Here is a 25,940-nt window from a genome sequence, read left to right as displayed (position 1 = left end):
TCCATGTGTGGGTTGTGCATACAGACAGGCTGCTTTTTGTGGGAATGCAACCTGCCTAAATTTGACCCTGCACCTTCCATGCAACTCCTGCATGACTTGGGCATGAGTGTTATGATGGAATAAAATAGCTGAGAATACGTGTTGACAGCAGCCTGACTTGCTGACTGCTTCTCCCAGTGCAGTCATGCAAAGTCATCTTTCCTCTTGGCTTTGAACCAGGTTACAGTTTGGCTAAATCCTTCTTTTTCTACAGACTGAATTTAGGTAAAAAAGCATGTGAGACTGTGCAGGAAGCAGCTGGGATTTGAAGTTATTAGATAAAAAAGCTTCTGGAAATACTTAGTGTTAAAGGTGGAGGCTACAGCCACCAGGAAATGTGAGGCTTTGAGGGCTGACACACTTGAGATGCCAAAGTGGTGGCGCAGACCACTTGGAAATGCTCTGCTGATTGGAAAACAAACTCACGATGGCTTTTAAGGAGACCTTAAAACAGGGACTGGGAGCTGAGTGCTTTGCCAGTCTCACAACAGAACCGCTTTTTTGCATGTGTTGGAAACAGAAGCACACATAGTAAAGTGCGGCAGTGCTTAAATAAAATAGAAGTTAATGTTCTTCAAGTAGGCAAAGAAGACAGGAACAAGCCTTGTTCATTTGTCGTTAGACCTTCCAGAAGCAGGAAAATACTTCTTAGTTATTGTTGCTCTCAGTTATAAATGGGACTTTGTACCCTGGTATTTTCCTATAGAACCATCTAGAAACTATTTGCCAAAGCAGTTTTCAGGTTTTGCCGTGATTGTTTTCTTCCTCATTTCAAATCCTGTAAAATTCCAGCCTCTGCGACAGACCAGGGGAAGAACGTTGTTCTTCTATTTCCAAGGTCAAGATTAAATGTAATGCATTTGCAAGGAACAAAGAATTGCTGTCACTTCCAAATGAAATGTGGTTCTGTTGCTCTTGGCACCTGTAGTGCTTATAGGGAAAAAATCTGCTATTGGGGTTTTGCTTAGAAATGTTATGGTGATGAATGACCCAGAAAACGGTCTTGTTTTGTCTCAGGAGCTCCCTCTGATCTGTAGGTTTTGTCATGAGAGAGTGGTTTAAAAGTTAGGTTTGGCTTTGTGCATACAGTAAGATCCTTCCAGTCCTGTTGTTTCATAGCTGCATGTTGGTGGCATCCCTTTTTGTGACTTTCTGGGAGTTTGATTAGATAAAACTGGGACCAAGTACATTTTCTCTTCAGATTTTATTGAAGGGTGATTCTCCCATCCCCATTTCTGATATCATAGAATAGTTAGGGTTGGAAAGGACCTTAAGAGTTCCAACCCCCTGCCATGGCCAGGGGTGCCTCACCCTAGACCATGTTGTCCAAGATTCTGTCCAGCCTGGCCTTGAACACTGCCAGGGATGGAGCATTCACCACTTCTCTGGCCAACCCATTCCAGTGCCTCAACACCCTCACAGTAAAGAACTTCTTCCTTATAGCTAACCTGACCTTCCGCTGTTTCAGTTTTGAACCCATCACTCCTTGTACTATTACTACAGGCCCTGATGAAGAGTCCCTCTCCAGCATCCTTGTAGCCCCCTTCAGACACTGGAAGCTGCTCTGAGGTCTCCACGCAGCCTTCTCTTCTCCAGGCTGAACAGCCCCAATGTTCTCAGCCTGTCTCTATACAGGAGGTGCTCCAGCCCCTGAGCATCCTCGTGGCCTTGGCGGTTTTGGCCTCACATGGCAACTCTTTTAATATGAATAGTTTTCAGTATACTTAATGACCTGTTCCTGTCTCTTCCTGATTTAATAGAACAAGGGTTTGTTCCCCAGCCATTTAAGGAAGCAATTACCATATTAGTGTCAAAGATGCAGCATGGTAAGCATTTAGAAATCAATGTAATTGTTCTTTGAGAGATTAGTTCCTGTGCTAACAGTGAAGGAATGCCCTGAGATTGTCACTAGCATTTCAAGGACTCATCTTTCCTGGTTTTAATCAAGCCTTTGCAATGTGATAGCAAATGGGACTCTCATTGTACCATGTGCTCAACAAACATGAGTTTCTCTGTGGAAGAGACTGTTCTGTAAGGAAATATTTTCCTTCTGTGTGATGTTACATGTGTGAAGTGTTTTGAAGAAGAGCAAAACCAAAGTAAACCAATAAAACCCTGGTTTTACTTGAAACATTCAAGTGATCTATCACATTCCAAAACTTTTACCCAGAGTTTTGCTTTGTGAATGTGCAACTATTCGACACAGTGCATCACCATTTCACTGATCCCAGCCTTGGAGTTTGCGGGTCAGCATTATTGCTTTTAAGTGGGTAACTGAAAGAGCTTGTATTGCAGTTAACTAAAAGCAGAGCCTATAGGTTTTGGTTAACAATCCAGCATGTAAAAATTCCCTTTTTTTAAATACAATCACATCATGTCTTCTATACCTAAAATACTTTATACAGTTCTTTGCACTCCACGTAGACATAGTTTGCTTGTAAATCGTAAGAGGTTTTATTTGAAGCTCTTCTACAAGCCAGTTTCTTCTCACACACATGGATGCCAGCGTAACCCCTCTGTTCTTTGTGATTGCACCCAGTGTTACACCAGTGCATGTCAGAGCAGAACTGGGGCAGTGACTGACAATGTGGATGTTGCATCAAAAGTACAGTTGTGGCAGGGACTTCCTGTCATGGGATCTGCAGAAGAAACCTATTCATGCAAATGAAGCAAGCAGGTTGCAATATAAGAGGGATTTTCTCCCTTTCAGATCTGTTAAGAACCAGCCTAGGTGTATTGTGTGCAAGCTTAACTGCCTTGTGAGATGGTTACTACCTGAAGGGTGGCTTCTGAAATTAATGATGCCATCAAGGGAGACCTTAGATTCATTTCAGAACCTGTTAGAATCTGCTGCCTGTCCTAGTAAAACCAGATAAAGAAGATGCTTTAAAGCTGATGTGGGGAGGAGCAAACTGACCGCTTGTCGTCTTTTCCATACAGGAAGAGGAAAAAAGGAAGGCAAAGGAAGAAGAGGAAAAGAGAGAGTATGAAGAGTACCTGAAGCTGAAGGAGAGTTTTGTAGTTGAAGAGGAAGGGGTTGAAGAATCGATGACAGAAGAACAGGTATGTGTCTTCGGCTGTTCCTGCTGGTTCCTTTCTCTTTGTTAAGACTCAGGTTGTCCTTAGTGCATTTTTTTTCTCATGAAAAAGAACTTTAAAGCAGGAGTCAGCCAAATAGTTTTGCTTGTTAAAGCTAAATTGTGTATATGGCACAGGTTAACCTGGAGTATTTCCAGGGGAATGCTGCAGTTCCTCATACCAGACTCCTACAACTTAGAGTACTGAGGCAAAATGCATATTGCTGAAACGAGGTCTCTCCTCCCTTCATCTAAGCACTGAAATAAAACTCATTCTGGAATTCAGATAATCTTTTACTGTCATCAGCTCTGCCTTGCCCACATACAGTGGGCCAGATGAAAGTAAGGCTAAATTTGGAGGTTGGTAGTGCCCACATATCTGGGGGGAATTGCTTGGTTTTGGTTTTATTTTCTAGACCAACGGAGCTGTTGTGAAATCAAATGAAAAACCAACTTCTTGCCTTAGAGGCTGCTGTTAAGACAATTCACAGGACATAACCTGTGTGCTTGTGGGTTATCCAGTGGAAAACTGGGCATTCAATGCTGCAAATGATTGCTATGGTTGACTGTTTCAAACTCATGCATAACGTCTTCGCATGCTCCTGCTGTGGCTGCCTGCAGACACACTGCTTGGGATGGTGGTTGAGATGTGGTACTTGACATAATATCACAGCAAACTTGAAGACGTTTCGGTGTTGTGGGAGGCAGCTCTCTTCTCCTGCCTGCTGAAAACCTGTTAGTCTCATTTTAATTGCTATCAAAGTGCTCTTGAGTTGAAGCTGCCAAATTTGGGCTGCCCAATGCATTTGCTCCTCTGCCAAAGTGACCCTGTTGAGTTGAATGGAGTTGCCTTTAGTGTGACTGAGGGTGCTTCGGGGTGAGGAGTTTATGACTAATGTCAAGCAGCATCAACTCTTTACAAGATCTTACTATGGATCCCTTTCCATTAACATAATTCCTTCATCATTCCAACAGAAGTTGTATCTGGTGATGGGGAATTCCTTAAGATGTAGAGAACAGCAAAATGCATACCTCCTATTGCAGGTTCCTTCAGAAATGCATGCTTGCCTGTCAGATCAGATCAGATTATACCTAAATATGATTATACCTGATCAGATTATACCTAAATATTAAATTGCTCCACCTTAGACCACCTTTTAAAGCCAGAATGTGTTCCTAAAGCTGCCTGTCAAGGAGATATTAATCTTTCTCTGTGTGGGAGCAGAGAAGGGTGTTCCTCACTCAAAAGAGCTTGGGCAGGCAGTTGATGCTGCCTGGATCTCAATGTAAGATTATCTTTGGTAGGGGTGAGGAGTTAGAACTTCAATAGTAGGTGATGCAAAAGTCATCCTCAGAAACAATAACAGGGACATAGTTACTTGGAGACACCAGCCTTGCAGAAATGGCAAACCACCCGTCTGCCATGTGGTGGATGATGTACTGAAGTGTTTTAGCATCCTGTTACAAAGAGCTGACTGCCTTGTGTTGAGGCCAACGTGCTGGAACTCATGCTGCAAATTAAGTCCCTGAGTCCAGAGCAAAGCACTTAATGAAGGCTGATTGATTTCCAGAGTTGCAGAGGAACTTGATCCCCTGTTAACTCAAATGCACATTGTTTGCATTTGCCTTTGAAAATTGAGCTGCTTATATTGAAATGCCGGATTTCAGGTGCGTAGCTTTGAAAACGGCTTCAGCTCCCACATGTGTTGCACAGCTGTATGCTACCCTTGACCATCTGCATGAGCTCTGTCTCAATCACTCTGTACTCTACCTCTGTACAAAATGTCCTCAGTCTGTGTGTAACTTAATACACAAACTCACCCAGATGTGCTTATTTCAGGGTATGTAGGATGTGAAGAAGAAAAGATTGAAGATTTCCTTTTAAAAGACACTGAAACACAAATTGTACTTGAGCCATGTTGTGCCTTAGAAAATACCTCTCATAAATTCCTAGTTAAGATTAAATCTGGATGCATATTCTTTTCCAGTTCAAAATCTCCCTCAGCGTATGTTTAAAGCTTCGGAAGGATGCAGGCTAAACGAGGCTGTGATGCATGTAATGTTCATGAGTTTAAACTAACACTTGTTTTCCTGCTGTATCCAGTCTCGCAGCTTCCTAATGGAATTTCTGGAATACGTTAAGGTAAGCTACCACTGGTCTTTCTCCTCTTTCCATACTTGTTAGATTGTATAAAATACCTTTGTCAAAGAGCTGAGTTGTAGAAAAAAGGCAAATCTTTACTTCCTCTTTGATTTACTCCAATGTTTAATAAGTAACAAAAGTGCTACCTTAGCTAAAGCCTGTGTTATTTACTTAACCATGCATGAGCATGTCCATCATTGTTAAAATGGTTTGTAATTATAGCTGTGTCTTGGCTTTTGAGGGCAGGATTGCAGCTCTTAACCCTCTTTCATAAGGACAAGCGTTATGAACTCTGTCCCTGCTGGATCACCCTCCCTGTTTATGAAGAGCAGTGTTCGCTGTTGACTGGGCTTTGGGACATTCAGGCTTTTTGTTTGTGAACATCAGCTACTGATTTAGAAAATCTCTACATTTCAGCACAGCGTGAATGACAATTGCTGTGCCAGCGTGGGGCTGCCATGCAGGATGTGTTTGTGTTTGAAACACTGGCATTGTAAAGGTCAACTCAGCTCCTCATGCAATTTCTTCTCTTGTTTCTAATCTATGCAATTTGCAATGTTGTTTTAATGTTCGGAAGGGATGTTTAAGCAGATCACTTGTTTTAACAGGGTGTGTCAGTCTCCCTTTCAGCATATTGTATGGTTGGTTATTTAAAAGCTCTGGTGTGCTCAGGAGGATTTCTACTTTTGACCTGTAAGGACAATGCTTCTTTCTCCACAGTTGATGTATCAAAGGTCAACTGCATTTTTGTACTCTAACAATGTTATGCAAATCTTTTGTCCTAATGAACCCTTTCCTTCATTTCCTGGAAGCTGGAATTTTATCTGGCAGTACATGGTGTGTGTGTGTGAAAGGCTTCATTAGTAAACAGGTCGCTTCTATACTTAGTGAAGTCCTAATCATAGAATCGCAGACTGGGTTGGAAGGGACCTTAAAGCTCATCCAGCTCCAAGCCCTGCCATGGGCAAGGACCCCTTCCACTGGAGCAGCTTGCTCCAAGCCCCTGTGTCCAACCTGGCCTTGAACCCTGCCAGGGATGGGGCAGCCACAGCTTCTCTAATCATTCTGTTAATCCAGAATCTCACACACTGGGCCAGTTTTGCGTGTCCGTTATCCCAACAAAACCCCAGACACAGGAACAGATTTGTCTCATGGGTCTCTCTCCACAAGGAGTCAATTTTGAGAGACTGCCATGCAGGTCTGAACAAAGGCTCTTAGAATCACAGGCTGGTTTGGGGTGAAAGGGTGAAAGGGGTGAAAGGGTTCATCTAGTTCCAACGCCCTGCTCGATCTAGTCACTGCACGTCTATGGCACAAGCATCTTTAGCTATGCTGCTCTCTGCCTCCTGTGTCAGTGGCCCTTTCGTGGTGTATCCCATTGCCATCATGCTGCAGTGAGAGGCTGCTAGGTTTGCCTCTGTCAGGAGCTTCCTGATTAACATGACCTCTGTTAGCAATGTGGAAATGTCTAAGCTAGCAGCACTCGGAGTAGGACATAACATCATTGCTGCAGCTCACACAGAAACGGCCGCTGTTCAGTAAGTCCCCAGCTTAAGCCAGTCAGCTCTGATCAGAAGCACCACCAGAAGCATATGAGACAGCTGAGAATAGATTGGAAAACCTAGGGGTAATGTGTTTGAAAAGCCTAAATAAAACCATGGGGCAGCAGTGAGCCATCAGATGGCACATTTCATTTTGCAGCCATGCAGGGATTTCAATATTCTGTTTTCCATGGAAGCCAGAGGGATTTCTGTGAAAGGGACGGGAACTTTGAACTGGCCATGTCTGTTACTATGGGCTATGTGATACACTGTGATCCCAGTTCACCTCTTCCCATCCATTTCAAGATACTGTCAAGCTGCTGCTTAAGGAAAATATGCTGTTCTTTTTTGATAAACAAGGTGCCCTGGGGCAACAATAGGCAGAACAATAGGATATTTCAGTGTCCCTTGGGATCTTCCATGAAAATTGGGAGTGTTTCCAAGGGATAACGAAGAAGGGTCTTATTGTGCACGTTGCCTTGGTGGTTGTGGTGGTTGGAACACATTAGTCACAAACTCTCAGTTCAGTGTTTGAGCACACATGTGTAGTTTTATATTAGTCACTTCTACTCAACGTCAGAGAAATTAAGCACAGGCTGAAAACCTCATTCAGAAGCACTTTGACATCTGATTTCCTCTGTGGAGATGAGTTGCAGAACTGGGGCATTGCTTTTTTCTACAAGTTTTAATACTGTTTTTAATCTATTTAATATTAAGTATGTTTAATATAGATTATGTATTGCTCCCATCTATTCACAGAAACTGAGTTATATCAAAAAGCAGTGCTAAGCTGCAAGTAGTCTGAAAATGTATGAATTAAAAACCAATGTACTTTAGTTCTTCTGTTGAATAACTCTATTGATATAAGTGGCTGGAGATAACTCACCCCATGCTTTGTTCCTATGGGTGTTGGAAATAAAATGCAGCCTCTTTTCTTTAGCTCTGCCACATGGAGTTGCTCTAAATGGGATTTTTCTTAAAGGTACCAAAGGGATTGAAACCCCCTAATTCTCCTTGTCTGAAAGCTGAGCATCTCCCTTCCTATGGGGGTTTCACAGCAGCCCCACAACCTGTTTAACCCATGTGCTGCAGTGTCACCACATTACGCTCAGGCATTACACCATCTCTGCTGCAGTTTTGTGTTTGCTTCTCACAGCAGCCATAAGCAGAATAAACAACTCTTGGTGGGAGCTCTGTGGTTTTACCTAGTGCTGTAGCTGCACAACTCGCCTTCCAAACCAGCTCTGTGGGTTCTCTGAGTGCTTCAGAAGGCAGAGGTTAAAGAGTGGTTCAGCAGTACCCTGCCTGTGGAGCACCAGCTCTGTTGGCCCAGGGAAATAGGAGCTTGCACTTTGTCCATCAAATTGTTCTCCCCCAGCTTGATAGGGTATCACTGAACACATCTGAGTTACAGCCAGTGAATTGAAACAGTCTGAAAGGGACAGTGAAGGGCTCAGAGGCTTTACCCCTTCCTGGTTTTCCTTTAAGAAAAACGATGTTTACAAGATAAGGACAGAAAAATCCTATTCATACTCATCTTAATCCTTAGAGCTCTTGCTCTGTTTCATCCCTTGCTGAGAACAGCAGCAGAATCACACCTAAAGTTAAATGAATTCGGTAAATGTGGATGTGTGTATGTTGCTCTATGAAAGTTAAGCCTGTCTCTAGAACATGAAGCATGAAGTGTGTTGTTCAGTGGGACCTCACAATGTCATTACATTTCAGAGTGTGTGTGTGGGGAATGCATCCTAATTCCACCCTACCCTCTGGGCTCTTATTCACAGCAGGATCTATCTTGGAAAGCTTCCACTAAACTTGGTCATTGAGGGTGAATATCGTGAAGTGAAAGTTTAAATCCTGTTTTTCTTGTTTCTGTGGCTTTGCACCACCCACCCCCCGACCCCCCCCCTCATCCCCCCCCCATCCTTTAAAAGAAGATGTGATGAACCTTGGCAGTTCCCAGCTCTGAGAACTGAATTCCATGGACTGGTTCCAATTCCATGCGTTCAGTCCATGGTATTCAGTTCTCTAGCTTGGCTGCATCAAACTTCACAACTACTGAGTCTGTGTGTGGCTTTTGGGGTGGGGTGGGGGGGTCTGATTTTGTTAACTAAGAAGCTTTATCCGTTTCAGCCTCTATTTCTTCAGTGGCCTCCAAGATTAGAACCAAATGCGTTTATGCCAGAAGTATTACATCTGATAATGTAGATGCAGCTTTCGTGGCTGTATATATGAGTTCTTAGAACGTTTCTAAAGTGTTATGTTTTCCAAGCTCCTGACAAACAGCGCATCCTTTCACTGCATCTAAACAGACGAGTGTTGAGAACTTCTTCAGATCAGAAAACAGGAACCAAGTAGCTCCAGATGAGTGCATGAGCTGTGATTCTCTGGAGCTACAGAGAAGCATAAAACCAGATGTGAGCAGTGGTGGCTGCATCCTGATCCGAGAGGCTGCCCTAAGAATCTCTGTCATCAACAAAATGAGTATTTCCAGTTCCTGCCTCTGCCTTTGCTCTCAGATCATCACGCTGCCTGCAAAGGAGCACGTTAGCAGTACACTTCCAACACTGACAACGTTAATAAGGTGTTCACTTGCTTAGGAAGATTACTATGGCATTAATACACATGACATTAGTAAAACAGACTAAAGCACTTAATACTGCCAGTCCTGCCTGGATTTTATGCACGCAGTGATATACCAGTGATCATTTTCAAAGGTACTTTGAAACATCTCTTAAACAAAAAGGGATCTGGCTAATGCACGCTGGAAATGAGAAGTAGAGTTGAGAAGCTCAGGTAGCAGAGCCATGGCTGTTTCTTATCCTTGTGCTCGTCCTGTCCACCTAATCATGGAATCAGACTGGTTCAGGTCAGAAAGGACCTCAAGATCATCCAGTTCCAACCCCATGCCATGAGCAAGGATGCTTTCCACTATGTAAGGAAAGGTTCAGGATGAACACTAGCAAAAGTATTTGAGTCTTCACCGAAGTACATTGGAGCTTTCAGTCTTTCCACAAAGCAGACTGATTTGAGTAACCTAAGTTAGTTTTTTCATCAGAGAAACGTGCTTATTAGGCAAAGTTAGTAGAATGACAGGTTCTACTTCGTCTATTAGATGTATCTTTTGTTTGAAAGCAAAGAAAATATGCTAACCCTTTAATTCATCAGCTGCTGTTAACTCTTGTCTGTTCCCACAGAAAACAAAGGTCATCCAGCTGGAGGACTTGGCTTCACATTTGGGTTTAAGAACACAGGTAAGTACTAACTGTTGGGGTGCAAGTGAAACAATGGGTTTAAAAGGAGAGGAGAGAAAATGGGTTATTAAGGATGACACCTATCTCAGTGTCTTGGCATTGCTTGAAGATGCTTGGATTTTGGTGAAGATCAGCAAAGGCTGGTTTCCCTCCACCATCCCCCCCCCATTCTTTTTCTGTTCTCTAAACATCTTATAGTTTAACTCAGAAGAATACCTGTGTCTTGGTTCGTTTGAATTAGAGCACGTTTGGTGTATATCTCTGAAGTGACCAGTGTTTTCTGTTGTTCTGATCTCAGGAAGCCCCTTCACAGCAGTGTGCACTGCTGTAAGCCCAGGCTGCTGTGCCCCTGCCTCTCTTAAACTAGAACCTCATTTAAGCATCCAGTGAGTCAGTTAAGGGAATTTATGTGGTTGAAATCTAAACTGTAATCTGCTTTTGCAGTCACATAAATGCAAGAAAGGGAGAGAGGCAGAACTGTGGAAACCAGAGCTGAGATACTAGCTTAAGGTGTAATGGATCTGCGTGCTTGGAGTAGCTATGGAGTTAACCCACTATAAATGTAATGAGTTGTTGCTTTGGGTTGGTAAGAGATTTCCTCTTTGATGGAGGAGGGAAAAGTATAAAAAGCTCTGGAATATATTGAGTGTATTCAGATTTGCCTTGGCACAATACAGCTATTCCCTGGGAAGATTGCTGTAGCCACCCCCGGTTCCTGGAATCAGCCAGGTAACCCAGCAATAGAAGTCTCTTTTGGAGGTAGGGAAGTTATTTCAGCACCCCAGGATGCAGGAGCTTACTTCATCCTTCTAAAACCAAAGGGCTCATTGCATCTGTCTGTGTGGAAATGCTCATGTGTATCCTTCAGTTAAGATTTTAATGCTGAAGAATTAAATCTAAGCCTTCACCTGTAATTCATCTGAATGTGTGAAATGCTTTTTGCCTCCCTCTTGATCTGTTTGTTATTCCTTTTTCTTTTCTGAACAGGATGCAATTAACAGAATCCAGGACCTGATGGCAGATGGCACTCTGACAGGTGACAGCCAAAACGCAAAGGGGACTCTATGATAGCTGGTGAATAGGTGGTGCAGAGAACTCCTTTGCTATGGTAGAGGGAGACTTCCAGCGTAATGCCTGTTCAAAACTGTAAAGGATCCTAGCAGGACTTGAAGGGAGCCTACAAGAAACCAGGAGGAGGGGCTTTGGACAGGGCCTGTAGGGACAAGCCAAGGGGAATGGCTTGAACCTGCCCGAGGGGAGACTGAGCTGAGCTCTTAGGCAGAAGCTCTTCCCTGGGAGGGTGCTGAGGCGCTGGCACAGGGTGCCCAGAGAAGCTGTGGCTGCCCCATCCCTGGCAGTGCTCAAGGCCAGGTTGGACACAGGGGCTTGGAGCAAGCTGCTCCAGTGGAAGGGGTCCCTGCCTGTGGCAGGCAGGTGGGACTGGATGAGCTTTCAGGTCCCTTTAACACAAACCAGGCTGGGATTCTATGATTTTTATTATCCCCGCTTAACTCCTGTTTAAAGCACAATGGGGTGTGATTGCTCCTAGGATACATTATACAGAGGCAGAGGGTGAATGTTCCCAACAGTGCAGGAATCGGCAGAAGGCTTCTGTGTGTTGCCCTGAACCCTGCTGAAGGCCTGCAGGAGTTGCAGAGCCAGCTAAAAATGATCTCTTCTGAAACCTGAATTTGGAGAAATCCCTTGGATGTTGGGGGGTGGTTTGCAAACCTGTTTCAAAGGTGCTGTGGCTAAAGCCAAGACTAGGGTAGGGCACCCTGTGGGAGAGCAAACATCCCAGAGCTCTCCAGGATGCTGTAGTAAGTGAAGTGCTTGCTCCTAGCCATGTACCCACACAATCAAAGTTGGAATGTAAGCAGAGACTGAGCCTGTGGGCAGCTCCCTGTCTGCACAAGTCTGGTTTACTGCTGGGCAGCCCTTTTGTTTCCAAGGATGAAGTCAGGGAAGGTGCCAACACAAACATCTATTGACCTGATACTGTGGTTTATGGCTGGGAATGAACTGTCTTAGTGAGTACATGTGGATACCCATTCAGATGACCTAAAAGTGCTCTGAATCAAAGCATAAAGGGTGTGTACTGTCCTGTCTGTGTCTGAGGCCTCAAAGACGCATAGCAAGGCTTTCTGCCTTGTGTGTGATCCTGTAATGCATTAGGAACAGAAAGATCTGTTCTCATTCTTGATGGTGCAACTGAAATATGGGAATTAAGCTTCATTTCCTTTCAGAGGGCAGGTTGGAATGGCTGAGATGGGCCCCACAGGGGCTCTGAAGCACCTCCTGGACCCTCCTGCTCTCTGCCTTTCTCCACCAGCCCCCTGGGGACCCACAACGTCAGTGCCAAAACTACATACCTGAAGTAACTGCTGTGGTACTCCCAAATAGCTGTATACAATAAAAAGAATGTGTTACTTTGAACACACTCTTACCAGGGCACTTGCCTATTGTCATAGCCCTGCTCAAAGACCCAGCAGTAGAGAGGAGATAAAAGCTTGGCTGCTGGCACGTTGTTCTGCCTGCCCTAGATATGGTATGCAGCCTCAGCAGTTTGAATGTCCCTTCCAAAAGAAGCGACTGATGTCAGTGGGGAAGTGAGAGGAGCCGAAGTGCTGACTTCAAGGTCCTTTCTTTTTCCCCTGTAGGTGTGATTGATGACAGAGGAAAGTTCATCTACATCACTCCAGAGGAGATGGCTGCCGTGGCTCAGTACATCAAACAGCGAGGACGAGTCTCCATCGCAGAGCTGGCCCAAGCAAGCAATTCCCTCATCAACCTCCAGCCTGATAGCAGAGCCACTGCTTCAACCATGGCATGAAATCCGGTGTGAGAAAGATACAGCAAGTGTTTACCCTTGTAATGAATTAGCCACGTAATTAAAGCCAAGCAGGAGCCCCACTAGTCCAGTCATGGTGCTTTTTAAATGTCAGCTGGAGGAGTTGATGGAAAGTTTTGCTTTTCATTCTGCTAGAGATGCTATAAAATAGGACAGTCATTTATACAACAGAGGTAGCCAAGAACTAGGGCTAAAACACTCTGTACCTCAGGAATATCAGTAAATTACACACAGTTATCTTGGCAGTGTCATGTGCCAATACCCAAACTTCTTATTGTTTCCACACTCTGATGTCTGCATCAGTTATATTTGATTCTGATGGCATTCAGAATCCTCCACCCCTGCTCTGCGCTTAGAGCCGCATAACTTTGTGGCAATGACGCATACAACCCAGAGTAATAGGTGTGTAGGGGGGAGACTTGATTTTTGTCTTCTGTGTCAACACTGGAAGGGTAGAGTAAAAAGAAGATACTGCGAGTGTCTTTGTTCTCACTGAAATGCGTACTGAAGCTCTAGAAGGAGCACTTGCTCCCAGAGGTTTGCTGTATAAATACATTTTTGCTTGGTTTATGTAGTATGAAAGGTTTGCTCACAGCCAAGCTGCATTATTTCTCTGTAGCCAAGAGACAGAAACACCTCCAGGGAAAAGCTTAACTCACCTCATTGCTTGTCCAGGCCACTTCTGATGCCAACCAGCCTCTGATGATTCATCCTTTGAAGTAAGTGGGTCTGAGGGCCTCAGCCACCCCCTCCCCATGGAGTTTGTGTTCTGGATGTTTGGGTGTTTCTAAATAGAACTCTAGCCCTATGAGTCATGTAATGAACAAGTTAATGATGATTAATGTATTAATTGTAGGGGTCAATATTACTCCTGCACAAGAATATTAATTTTTAATAGGCTAATTGATGCCCTATTAATTCCCCTTCCTGAAGTCAACAGAATCTCCATGGCTATACAGTAATTGGGGAGGGCACAAGGGGCTGCTTTTGTCTTTGCCAGATATAGGGATAACACAAGGAGACTGAAAGCTGCATCATCATTGCGATGAGATAGCAATAGAACAATGGAAAGAAGAGCATTTCCTTTGTAATGTCTGCACTGCTGCTGCATGGGGTGCTCTGCAGGAGTGCAGGATTATGGTGCAGCACTTCATGTTGAGGTGAGGGATCGGTTCATTGTTGCTGTGCTGCACAATGTGAGCCAGCAGAGATGACTTGAGATTTGAGGCTTGCCAAGTCTCTTTGTTATTCAAAAATGGATTTTAACCTGATTTTTGTTTTGTTTTGTCTTAAAACTATTCTTGTAATAAAATAAACGACATGGGAAGAGTTGCAGAGATTTCTATTAAGAGATGGTGTTTTCAATGGCTTCAAGGATTTTATGAGATGGAGCCAGGAGCAGCGTTACAGCCTGCAGTATGGCGGTCAAAGAGCAGAGGTTTTACATCAAATCCACAGAAATCACTCCAAAGTACACTCAGTTTCTATACACATAGAATCATAGAATCATAGAATAGTTAGGGTTGGAAAGGACCTCAAGATCATCTAGTTCCAGCCCCCCTGCCATAGGCAGAGACACCTCACACTAAACCATCCCACACAAGGCTTCATCCAGCCTGGCCTTGAACACTGCCAGGGATGGAGCACTCACAACCTCCCTGGGCAACCCATTCCAGTGCCTCACCACCCTAACAGGAAAGAATTTCCTCCTTAGATCCAATCTAAACATAATACCATGTTCACTGTAGTGGAAGCTTCCTTCTGCCCTGCTAGTACAGCCTATGGCAAGGGGTTGGGACTGGATGAACTTAAGGTCCTTTACAACCCAAACCATGCTGTGACTGTGATTTTGCATACTTTCACTAGTGAGTGTTACCTGTTTATAGCGTACAACTGAGACCCAGGCTCAGTGCTCAGCCAAGCTCTACACACACTCTTCATTAAGGATGTAAATCCCTCATCTAAATTACCTTTGGGCAAGGACATCTACTCCTGCTCCCCCGCTTTGTTAGAACTAGGATGGTTTTGGTGTTTGAATTCCTGCTCCTTTGTCCAATCTACTTTTATCTTTTTAAAGAAGCTGGAACATCCCCCCTGTTACCTGAGGGGATCCCTGTTTTCTGTTAAACTTTGCCCATGCGTTATGCAGCATTTAGCACTGTGTTCTTCCTCTGAACAACCACAGGAGCTCCCAGATTGTAGGTGGAATGAGTAATAAGAATAATGAACTCATTTGGGTGAGCTTGGCCTAATTTTGCCAAGGGCAAAGGCCAGAAAAAGTGAGATTGAAAACCTTGTTTTGCTATGACACAAGATGAGATCTCATCAAGGGAAACTCCAGCTTCTTTTTCAGTGGAAGAATTAGTCTATGGGAAGCATTTACAGGTTGAAAATGTAAAAGCAACAACCATCACAACCTTTCAATGTATTTATTTGTGATATGACCTGCTTTTTGTATTCATCTTCTTCACCCTTCAAAATCATAGACTCCCATAGACTGATTTGTGTTGAAGGAAGCTTAAAGCTCATCCAGCTCCAACCCCTGCCATGGGCAGGGACCCCTTCCACTGGAGCAGCTTGCTCCAAGCCCCTGTGTCCAGCCTGGCCTTGAGCACTGCCAGGGATGGGGCAGCTACAGCTTCTCTGGGCACCCTGTCTCACAGGGGAGAGCTGTTTCCTAACAAGGTTTCTTGTTCTGGGCCAGGCTGGTTTGGTGGTGGGTTGGAGGAACAACTCCAGATTTACTTGTTGACCAGTAACCCAATTCATTTCTCTTCTGAGTCAAAGATCTACACTTACCTAACACCAGACAGCCCCTGATGTATCTTATCTTCTGAAAGCACCTGCACTGCTGTTTGATGTTCTCAAAAGTGCTGAGTTTGCACATACCATCAAGCAAGGCAAACAAGTTTTGGTGACTGTATCCTAAATGGATAAAGGACTGGCATGGCCTACCCCATCAACAGGGGAGGTGGCAAAGAAAACCAGTCCTCAAGAGGAGCTCCAGGGAGGAGCCAGTTTTGGAGACATCATTATTTGGAGGTCATTTAGGCTGTACTCAGGGCTGCTTTGTTGAGGATCTGGCCCAGAATTCCCTTTCTTCCAGATCATTTTAGTGGCCTGAAGTTTGGTTAACCTAAAAGAAGGATCAAAATGGTTACAGAGAAGATTATGCTGTGTGCTCAGAATCATTAGGGTTGGAAAAGACCTTAAGATTATCTATCGGATGTGAACTGTAGGATGAACAAGCATCTCCACCTAGAACACCTCCTGGTCAGGTAGATCCAGGCTCACTGCAATGACAGAGAGTTCGGGTTTGTCTCAGAGGAAAACCTCTGCCAGTATCAAATTAAGGTCATGGGATGGAGCAGAACAATGGCCTCATTTCAGCCTGGCAAGGGACTGAGGAATGAGGAGCGCAGGTACCGCAGTCACGTTTGCATTGCTCCATGCAGGACATGGTGCCCTGGTTTGTGCTGGTACCTTTGGACAGTGTCCCACACCTGAAAAGCTGGAGAGCATTGTGTTAGTTAGGTTCTTTCTCCTTTCTCCTGCTAGAAAGATGCTCCTTTGGACAGTTTTGTGTGAGCTTCTTATGTGTTGCATGAGGTCTTTGGGAAGGCAAGATTAAGGTGGCCGGGGGGAAGTAGTGGGAATCATGGAGGGAAGGCTCCAAGTGAGGAAAAGGGCTGTGATGGGGCAACCACTGCAGAAGAGATTGCAGGAGGTGCTGCTGAAGCGGAGCAGGCAGCACAAATAGTGCAAGCATTTCCCATCTGCTCCAGTGCAAGTCAACCCCAGGGTGGGATGCGGACATCCCAAGGGGGCATAGCAGCTCGTGAGAACACCTTTCCCTGGGTGATGACAACCCAGAACAGTCAGGTTACCCCCACTGAAAATCATGTCATACTGCAATGATTTTGGCCATTAGAAGCTGTGGCTGCCCCATCCCTGGCAGTGCTCAAGGCCAGCTTGGACACAGGGGCTTGGAGCAAGCTGCTCCAGTGGAAGGTGTCCCTGCCAATGGGAGGGGTTGGAACTGGATGAGCTTTAAGGTCCTTTCTAACCCAAACCAGTCTATGATCAGCACAAGCAGTCCTATTTCAGCTCTGATCACTTTGTCCCCATAATAATCAGCTATAGGACTCCAGGCTGCATCTCCCATCAGCTGTCCCACAGTGGGACCTACGTTGGGTCCCTGCTATTGAACATGCTGGTCCATGACTCCCCTCACCTTTCCTATAAGGGAGCCATCCACAGCCTGAGGTTTCCACCTGAATGGAAGCAGCCACTCTGGGATCTCTGCTCAATGTGGGCTTCCTGCTTCCAAGCAAACTCCAATCTGCAGCAGAGCCACAGCTCTTGGTCGTAACACTGAGCAACGACCAGCTGCCATCCCACGTTCATTGTCTTGTGCTTCCTCCATGCACACAGCTAAACCTCACACCCATCTCTTCCATCTGCCTGATTTACACACCACCCTGTCCTATTGAGAGTACTTCCTTGCTGCTACTTCCATTAGTGCATTAAGGGCCGGGAGTAATTGGTTGAGGGCTTCCTCCTGCAAGAACCATCACCCCCAAGCCATTCTCCATCCTTGAGCTGACCTCACCAGCCCTTCAGTATCCTCCCAGAGAGCCCTATCAGCAGAATAAGTGCTTAAATCTCCCTAGGGTGAAGCTAACCAAGGACAGACCTAAGGCCAAAATACCACACGAGCAGGTTTGGGTGTGTGGAAGGTGTCCCTGCCCATGGCAGGGGTTTGGAACTGGATGATCTTAAGGTCCTTTCCAACCCAAACCATCCTGTGATACCATGGGGTCATGGCTGTTTGAATAGCTCATGGTTTGTTTGGGAATCTGATGCTGGGGTGATGCTCTGCAAGCTTTTGGCCATAAGAGGTGGCAACAGATGAGTGCTGCTGTGGTCCCAACGGCGTGGTACCCACGTCCCTGCGCTGAGCTCAGCCCGCAACATCTTCCCAGCTCCTCCTGAGCCACCCCACGCCATCCAAGCCTCCTCCAGGAGATGGCAGCAGCACATCTCGCATCCCCCCCGTGCAGCATTTCTATGGCAACCGCGGTGAAGCATCCCCCAGAGCTTCGGGGGAGACCACAAGGTTAGGAAAGGCCGTTCTTTACCCCCCCGCCCCCAGACAGCCCATATCCCAGCTTCCCAGGACTGGAGAGAGGTGGGAAGAGGCTGCTTGGAGCTTTGCTCCTTGCCCTGTGCTGCAATGAGAGAATTGAGGTGAAAACCAGTTGAATTTGCCAAGGTTACTGAGCTTTCTTTTGCTTCTTCTCCCTCTGGAGGCATTCCAAACCTGCCTGGATGCATTCCTCTATAACCTGCTTTAGGTGCCCCTGCTTTGGCAGGGGGTTGGACTGGATGATCTCCAGAGATCCCTTCCAGCCCTAAAGATGCTGGGATTCTTTTAGCAGGAGGGAAAAGCTATTACAACACTTGCACAGCTCCTGCATGTACCAAGGAGGGGGAAATGGCAGCCTTGACAGCAGAGTGTTTGCAGCAGCATCAAGTGAGCCTGATGCCACTGGCAGGGAAATACTTGTGAGCTTAGATCCCTTCCTGCTGCTCCCCCTCGGGTCCCTGCATCCCAGGGCACTACCACCCAAACTAAGCTGCTTAGCACATGTGCTGTAATCCATCTCCAGGCCTGTGGCAGGAGCAGCACTGGGAGCTCATTAGCAGGCACTAATACGCATGTTAACAGCATCCAGCTCCTGCAGCAGGAAAATCATTACAGTTGCTGTTGTATATATGCAATTAGGCACCACAGAGCCCTGAGTGGCCGCTGGGGACTTGTCCCTCCATCTGTGGCTGATGCCATTCACGTGAGGGGTAGCTTACAGGCAGGTCATGAAGCAGAGATCATGGAGCCAGCTCAGACCTGCTCTGGAGAGCTAGAGGGAAGGGGTTTGTTTTGGCATGAACATGCTTTGAAGTGAGGGAATACCTCAAAGAGATCTTCAAGGAGGTGTTTGGAGAGGGATTTGTAGTAAGGTTTCAAGGCTGCTTTGCTAATGCTTTACATTTGGATGCTCAATGTGATGCTTTCAAAGCTCCTCGTCAAATGTTAGGCTCCTCAGTGCTGGTGAGGATAAGCCAGCAACTGTAACTTAGAATCATGGAATCAGAGAGTTGTTTGGGTTGGAAAGGACCTTAAGATCATCTAATTCCAACCCCCGCCATGGACAGGGACACCTCACTCTAGACCATGGCACCCAGGTCTCTGTCCAGCCTGGGTTCAACCCTGCCAGGTATGGACCATTTATCACTTCTTTGGACAACCCATTCCAGTGCCTCAGCACCCTCACAGGGAAGAACTTCCTGATATCCAACCTGAATTTCCCCTAAGTTTGAACCCATAAACTTGTTCTCCACGTTGTTTGTGGACTCATAAATGGAACCCGGGAGCTGATTCAACCTGCTCCTTCCAACAGAGAACAGGAGAGATGCTGGGGATGAATCCTTGGGTGCCGTGGCTTAGTGTGAGTTGTCCCTGCGCATGGCACAGGGGGTGGAAGTGAATGATCTTAAGGTCCTTTCCAACCCAAACCATTCTGTGGTTCTATGATTCTATGGTCCTGCCCCGGCGCTGCTCTCTAGTTGCTAGATCTTTCCCTTTGGGCCTGTAGCCCCAGCAAGAGGTGCTGACCATGCTGGTTTCACCCTGCTAGGACCTGACACAGCACAGCCAGACCTTTCCCTTGTGTTGTTCTGGCTGATGAAGTGCTGCAGTTTCAGGTTCCCAGCTATGGACTGACACAGCAGATATGGCTCCATAGGAAAACAAGCATCTCTGGGATCCATAGGTACCTGCCAGATGGCTCCTCCTCGTGTATACTTTCAGGTTTCTTCTCCATAAGGATTACACCCACTTTCCCTTTGGAAGTTGCCTGTTTGAGCGTTGGGCAGATGCCACCTGATTTCAGCTTGTAGTGTTAACAGCTCTGATGGGCTGCAGCTTTCATCAGCTCAGCAGTCTGTGATGGGCAGGCTACATCCCAAAGGGATGGAGAGCCAGGAGCTGGGTGGCATGGCACGGAGGTAGGGCAGGGACTTCAGATGGTGCCCAGCTCCATAGGACATGGACAAGGTGAGCACAAAAGGCCCATGGATGCCAGCTCTGCTCAACCATCAGGGAAGTTGGCAGTGATGAGGCAGGTCCAAGGTCAGTGCCAAAGGGTCCACTGCCAACCATGGGCATGGCTATGGCTAAGCTGGAGACCAGCGCTCATCCTAAGAAGCTTGGGCAGGGAGTGGGATGAGCTGGAATGGGAGGGTGCCTCTCAAACACAGCCCACGGGATCCATTGACCCACTGGAAACCGTTGCTCATCCTCCACCTTGTGAATGGAAAAGCTAAGAACTGAAGCCAGTTCCCGTCTCTCTGACTACAGGATCACATCTCAGAGACCTCACACAACAGCAGGCAATTGGCACAGGTCAGGGCTTGGTCATTCCCAGAGCTGCTGCATGTCCTTGTTCTCTTCTCCTTGCCTGGTTTCCCTGCTGTAATCACTTGCCTGAGTGGCAGGAGGGATTCACACGGAGTTAGCAGGAGGCTATTCACATACAGTGCTCCTAAAGAGCTGCCACTCACAGCACACCGAGATATTCTGGGTACATATAAATAGACTAAAGCTCGAATACAAAGCAAACTGCTTCCGCAGACAGCAGAAACCACCAGTGATGGCTGCGAATGCGGCGGTATCCTTTGCTCGAAGGTTCCTTGTACCAGGAAACGTCACGGTCTGTCCAAAGCAGCCTCAGAAATGACTCGTGGATGGACTTCATTTCTAAGCTATAAGGAGCCACACCAATGATGTCCAGGTCAGCTGCTTCCAAGGAGCAAGGTTAAAACTGAAACAGGGGAAGTTTAGATTGGATCTAAGGAGGAAATGCTTTCCTGTGAGGGTGGTGAGGCACTGGAATGGGTTGCCCAGGGAGGTTGTGAGTGCTCCATCCCTGGCAGTGTTCAAGGCCAGGCTGGACGAAGCCTTGTGTGGGATGGTTTAGTGTGAGGTGTCCCTGCCCATGGCAGGGGGTTGGAACTGGATGATCTTGAGGTCCTTTCCAACCCTAACTATTCTATGATTCTATGATTCTATAAGATCCTGTTCTTAAACCCACCCAAGAGATAACCCCAGCCTTTCAGACCAAAGAGAGCTTTAAACATTGGAAGTGTCTCTGAAGTGTTCCCTTTGCCTGTTGGGTCTTCTCTCTGTGTTAAAGAGCCGAAAAGGAGAAATCCCAACACAGCAGCACACACCTCATAGTCTCATATAGCTCTGTAATGAGAAGGTGGTGGGGCACTCCACATAGCAAGGTTTCATCCACAGCAAGGACAGAAGGCTCCCTCCCTCATAGATCGTAGGAACTAGAGTTCACTCCAACATCCCCTTCTCAAACCTTCCTTCTAAGCCCAGACCCCACTCTAGTCCAGGCAGTGTTCTTGGACATGGCAGAAACATGCACCCTGTGCCAGCACCTCAGCACCCTCACAGGGAAGAGCTTCTTCCTTATCTCCAACCTGAACTTCCCCCGTTTCAGTTTGAACCCATCACTCCTTGTCCTATCACTGCAGTCCCTGATGAAGAGTCCCTCTCCAGCATCCTTGTAGCCCCCTTCAGATACTGGAAGCTGCTCTGAGGTCTCTACGCAGCTTCTCTCCTCCAGGCTGAACAGCCCCGATGCTCTCAGCCTCACTCTTCCTCTCCACCATCCCAGGAGAGTGTCTGGGTTGGTAGCAGCTTGGAAACCACCCTGGCCCCGATTCAGGCACCCTGTTAGGATCCACAGTCCCAGCGGGAGCTGGAGGCTCCTGGAGGCTGTTTGGATCATGGAGCTGGAGCCAGCACTGGTGGCTGTGGGGTCCCACCAGGTCCCGGGAGGTAACGGGGTCTTCCCAGTGTGAAGGACACCGTGAGCACATCCCCTCCGTGCTCGCTCAGCCCTGCTGGCTGCCGTCACACCACGTCCTTAGGCTTGCAGGAGACAGGAGCTCACTTGCTGAGATGAGCCAAACAGATTGAGCCGTGTAAGTCAATCCCAGCTTCCCTATGATGTTTGCCTGAGGAGACTTTGGATGCTCCACAGAATGCGGATCCATGGCAAAGCATCGACCCCATCCCCTGGTCCCCTGCCTCTGGAGGCATCTCCACCTGCATCCCCTCCATTGGTGACACCTGAACTGGTTGTCATAGAAACCAGTTGGCTGCCTGTCTCCTCTGTCCTGCCTGCCTGGGTGTGATGCTCCCTCCAGCAGCGGCTGTTTGTTGTCCAAGGTACCACTGTGATTTCCCCATGCATGTGGGAATGAAGCAGCCTGCATCCATTCCCAGATCCATCCCACACGGCTGGGACTTGGGAATGCTGCTGTAATTAATGGGAAGCAAGGGTAGATTTGGGTTATGGTGAACCCCTCACAAGCATTTCACCAGCCACAGGTTCCCATCTCTGCCATACCAAGACAGGCTTGCTCCCATCTGCGCATTTGGAAGCTGGTGGAGATACGAATGAGCAGAGCCAGCTTCAGCCTCTGCCAAACACTGCAGGGAAGCCTTTCATTCAAAAGGAAAAGGAAAAGAAATTCCCCCCCCCCCCCCTTTGCTCTTCCCCCCCCATATAAGAACACTTTTAGTAAAGCTTTTGACCACATTTCTGCTCAGGGTGGGTTGATGCTGTTGGACAAAACCCCAAAGCTTCACATTTCTTGTATGACAACAGTTTTGCTTTTCGTTCTAAATCGTTTTCTCTGGGAAGCCTTGTTCTGCAACGATGATGATGTAAAGATGAGGCCAAGGAGCCCGTTGGAAGATAGCGATCGCCCATCACTCAGAGCATCAGCTTTTGTCCAGACTGAACCCCCCAGGTCCCTCAGCCGTTCCCCATCACACTTGTGCTCCAGGCCCTGCACCAGCTCCATTGCCCTTCTCTGGTCCCCCTCCAGCACCTCAATGTGGTGAGGGGCCCAGAGCTGAACACAGGATTCGAGGTGCAAATAGGACCTTCCTCTGCCTCCAACCCCTGCTCCTGCATGGCCACTGCCCATGGAGTGTTTCCTCCCAACGTAGATGCTCATCACCCAGCACGTTGTGTCTAATGAGGACTCACAACGCAGTGAATCAGCCTCACGGCAGGACAATGACTCCGTCTGAGGCCAGGTGTCAGCAGATGGGTGCCAGCTTCACACACATGCAGCCAAGCTGCTCTTAGCAGTAATAGAGTCACAGAATCACAGTTGGGGTTGGAAAGGACCTTCAGCATCCTTAATCCATCCTCAGCAGGCTCTGGGAAGGGTGAAACCAGCCACAGAAGCGCCTGCTCCTCAACCTGCCTGTCTGGACCCTCTCCCCATCTCCTCTCCCCATCCAAGAGCTGGTTGCTGTTACCTCTGAGGTCCTTTTATTGGAGGCTGAGCCTGTGTCTCACCAAGCAGGACACGATTCCCACTCCCGATCCTTCCTCCATCCAGGAAACAAAAGGCAGGAGCCATTTGACTCATCCTCACCAGCGCTGAAGCCAAGAGCATGCCCCGGAGCATCCAGAAGGCCACGAGAAGCCTCCACGTAAAAATAGGATCTGGTAACAAAGCAGGGGATGAGGAACGACACCAGATTCCACAGGACATTCCAAAGCAAGGGGGCTCGGAAGTGAAACAGATCTGGATGTGTTAAAGAGGGGTGGAAATGCAGAGGAGGCAGAGGTTCACCCCTGTAAATGAGCTGAAGCTGATACTTAACCCACAGTGGATCAACTGAGGGGTTTTGGTAGTAGCAAAAGGTGGTGGGAGGTGACCTCTGCTCCATGGAGACCATTGGCAGGAATGGGACATCTTAGGAAGCCTTAGGACACAAACCTTCCTGTTCAGCTGGAGAAATGGAAACCTTTCTTCATGGCCTTGTCCCAGAGAGGCTTTTATGGCTCTGCTTTAATAACAAGCTGCAGCTCCATGTGGAAAGCAAACACCTCTTCCCAGGGATTTACTTCTCTTCTTCCCGCGGAGCGAACTCCATCACTTCCCGTCAAAGCCGGATGCGCAGGTTCCTTGCAGTGCCCTATTCCGGAGCAAGGGAAACCGAGGCACGGAGCAAAGCACATCGGGATCTGACAGACGCTCACAGCGACCTTCCCAGGACTGTGCCGAGATGGCCCCAAGGGGGAATTAAGGTAACCTCTTCCATCTGAACCACTGCAATCGATCTTCTATCATACAGGCTCTCTACTGACCATGCTCGGGCAAATCTCTGCTCTCCACTCCCTATAAAAGGTGCTGGCTGCTTCACTCCGCGATGCCAGACCTCCTGAAGTCATGGAATCACGCATTTCCCTTTTAGGAAGGAAGATTTGTGGGCCAGAGGGAAAGAACAACAAACCTCAGCTCTTATTTAGCACGTCTCCCTATAACTCACCACTCTCTGAACGAGAAACAGCCCAGGGCCGGACCCACCAGAGGTGTTTTCTGGTCCAGCTGTGCGGCGTTTCCATGCGCATCTCCCCAGCTCTCTCCAACCCCACTTCTATCTATGGGTGTCAATGGGATCCAGATGGAGTCAGGATGCTTGTTGCTGCTCTGCCAAACCAAACAGAGATGTGATGCAAGGGCCGTGGCTGAGGGTTGCACAAACTTTCCAGCCGGAGCCATCGTGTCCAAAAAGCATGGAACAAAAGCAGTCAGCACAGAGGGCAGGCTCGGGGCGTCTGGCTTGGACAGGCTGCAGCACACGTTGTTCTGGCTCCTTTCAGTGAACTTTGCTAGCATCCCTTCAAGGGTTTGCTATGGAGATGCTTGGGTTGATCGCCTGCTCCATCCAGGCTCCAGCCTTGGAGGACTTGGTGGCTTGGGGATGCATTGCTAAGGAGGGACGGTGCTGGCCCAAGCCTTGCAACCAGGCTCTGGGATGAGCTGGAGTCAGGTCCCTCCCACAGCTGCCTCCCTGTTCCTCCTCCAGGTCCATGGATAACATGCTTGGCTGGGAGCAGCAGGTCGTGGTCACACAAGTGGGCAACTGTCTCGGACATCAGAGTGGGGAAGATCCTATGGGAACCCCCAAAACAGGGCTCAGATCTCAGTCCAGCACCTGTATATGTGACCCATGTGCCCTCTGTGTCCTGCAACACACAAGTGGGCATACTGAAGCAGACCTGTTCATCCTCATAGACACCAGCCTGCAAAACCCAATGGCCCAGACTTGCAGACAGGGACACGTGGCAGCACAGGCTGAGTGAAGATGGGTGTGCAGGAGACACTGGCGAGTCCTTCACAAGGTGACAGCTCTTTTCTAATGTAGAGCACCCCAACATTCTCATCGTGCTCATGCTATTTTGATAAAGAATAACATATGCAGCCCATGGCAGAGGGATGGAACTGGATGCTCTTAAGGTCCTTTCCAACCCAAACCATCCTATGAGTCTATGCTGTCCTTGCTTTGTGCAATGCTGTCCTCTAAGACCTCTGTTGCCTTACATATGACCAAACACACTCAAGAGATGCACACATACGTCCACTACCAAGCCTTCTGTTGAAATCCCCACCTGCTGAAAGCCCATCTTATCACTCATTATTTGCCCTTGCTAAGTCAGATCAGGAGTTATGGGGTCTTGGTGAAACCTCTTCCCTCTGCAGGATGGGCGTGCAACCCTGTCAGAAAGGCTATCCTGGTCTTTGTTGTTGATGTCTTTTTGGACTTGATCATCTTCAAGGTCTTTTCCAAGCTGGTTATTCCTATGGTTCCATAATTCCATGATTCTGTGTCTTTACTGGAAAACACATGAATTCCATGTGCCCTGGAGCAAAAGCAGTATCTGGGCTTTGCAGGTATTCCAGAAGGGCCCAGCTTATTTGCTTCTGGGAGGATATTCATGGGAGAACCACGTAGATGAGTCCCTCAGTGCCATGGGTCAGTGGTGGCCATGGCAGTGCTGCGGAATGGTTGGACTGGATGAGCGTAAAGGGCTTTTCCAGCCTGGTTGAGTCCATGATTCTATGAACATTCCACATCCAGGCAATTCC

General features: G+C 47.3%; 1 protein-coding gene across 1 annotated transcript in view; it reads left to right on the top strand.

Moving 5' to 3' along the window:
• The window catches only part of DDRGK1 (DDRGK domain containing 1), a 42,981-nt gene extending 30,014 nt beyond the window's left edge, over nt 1–12,967 (top strand). Inside the window, exons 5-9 of the mRNA XM_065662170.1 lie at nt 2,980–3,102; nt 5,221–5,259; nt 9,998–10,054; nt 11,042–11,090; nt 12,715–12,967. Coding sequence (XP_065518242.1) covers nt 2,980–3,102; nt 5,221–5,259; nt 9,998–10,054; nt 11,042–11,090; nt 12,715–12,887 — 441 coding nt within the window. The 3' untranslated portion in view covers nt 12,888–12,967. The remainder of the gene's footprint in view (nt 1–2,979; nt 3,103–5,220; nt 5,260–9,997; nt 10,055–11,041; nt 11,091–12,714) is intronic.
• The last annotated feature ends 12,973 nt before the right edge of the window (nt 12,968–25,940 follow it).

The sequence above is a fragment of the Lathamus discolor genome, chromosome 1 (genome assembly GCF_037157495.1).
Source record: "Lathamus discolor isolate bLatDis1 chromosome 1, bLatDis1.hap1, whole genome shotgun sequence".
NCBI lineage: Eukaryota > Metazoa > Chordata > Aves > Psittaciformes > Psittacidae > Lathamus > Lathamus discolor.
Note: the sequence above shows the minus strand (reverse complement) of the source record. Positions and strands in the feature narration are given on the sequence as shown.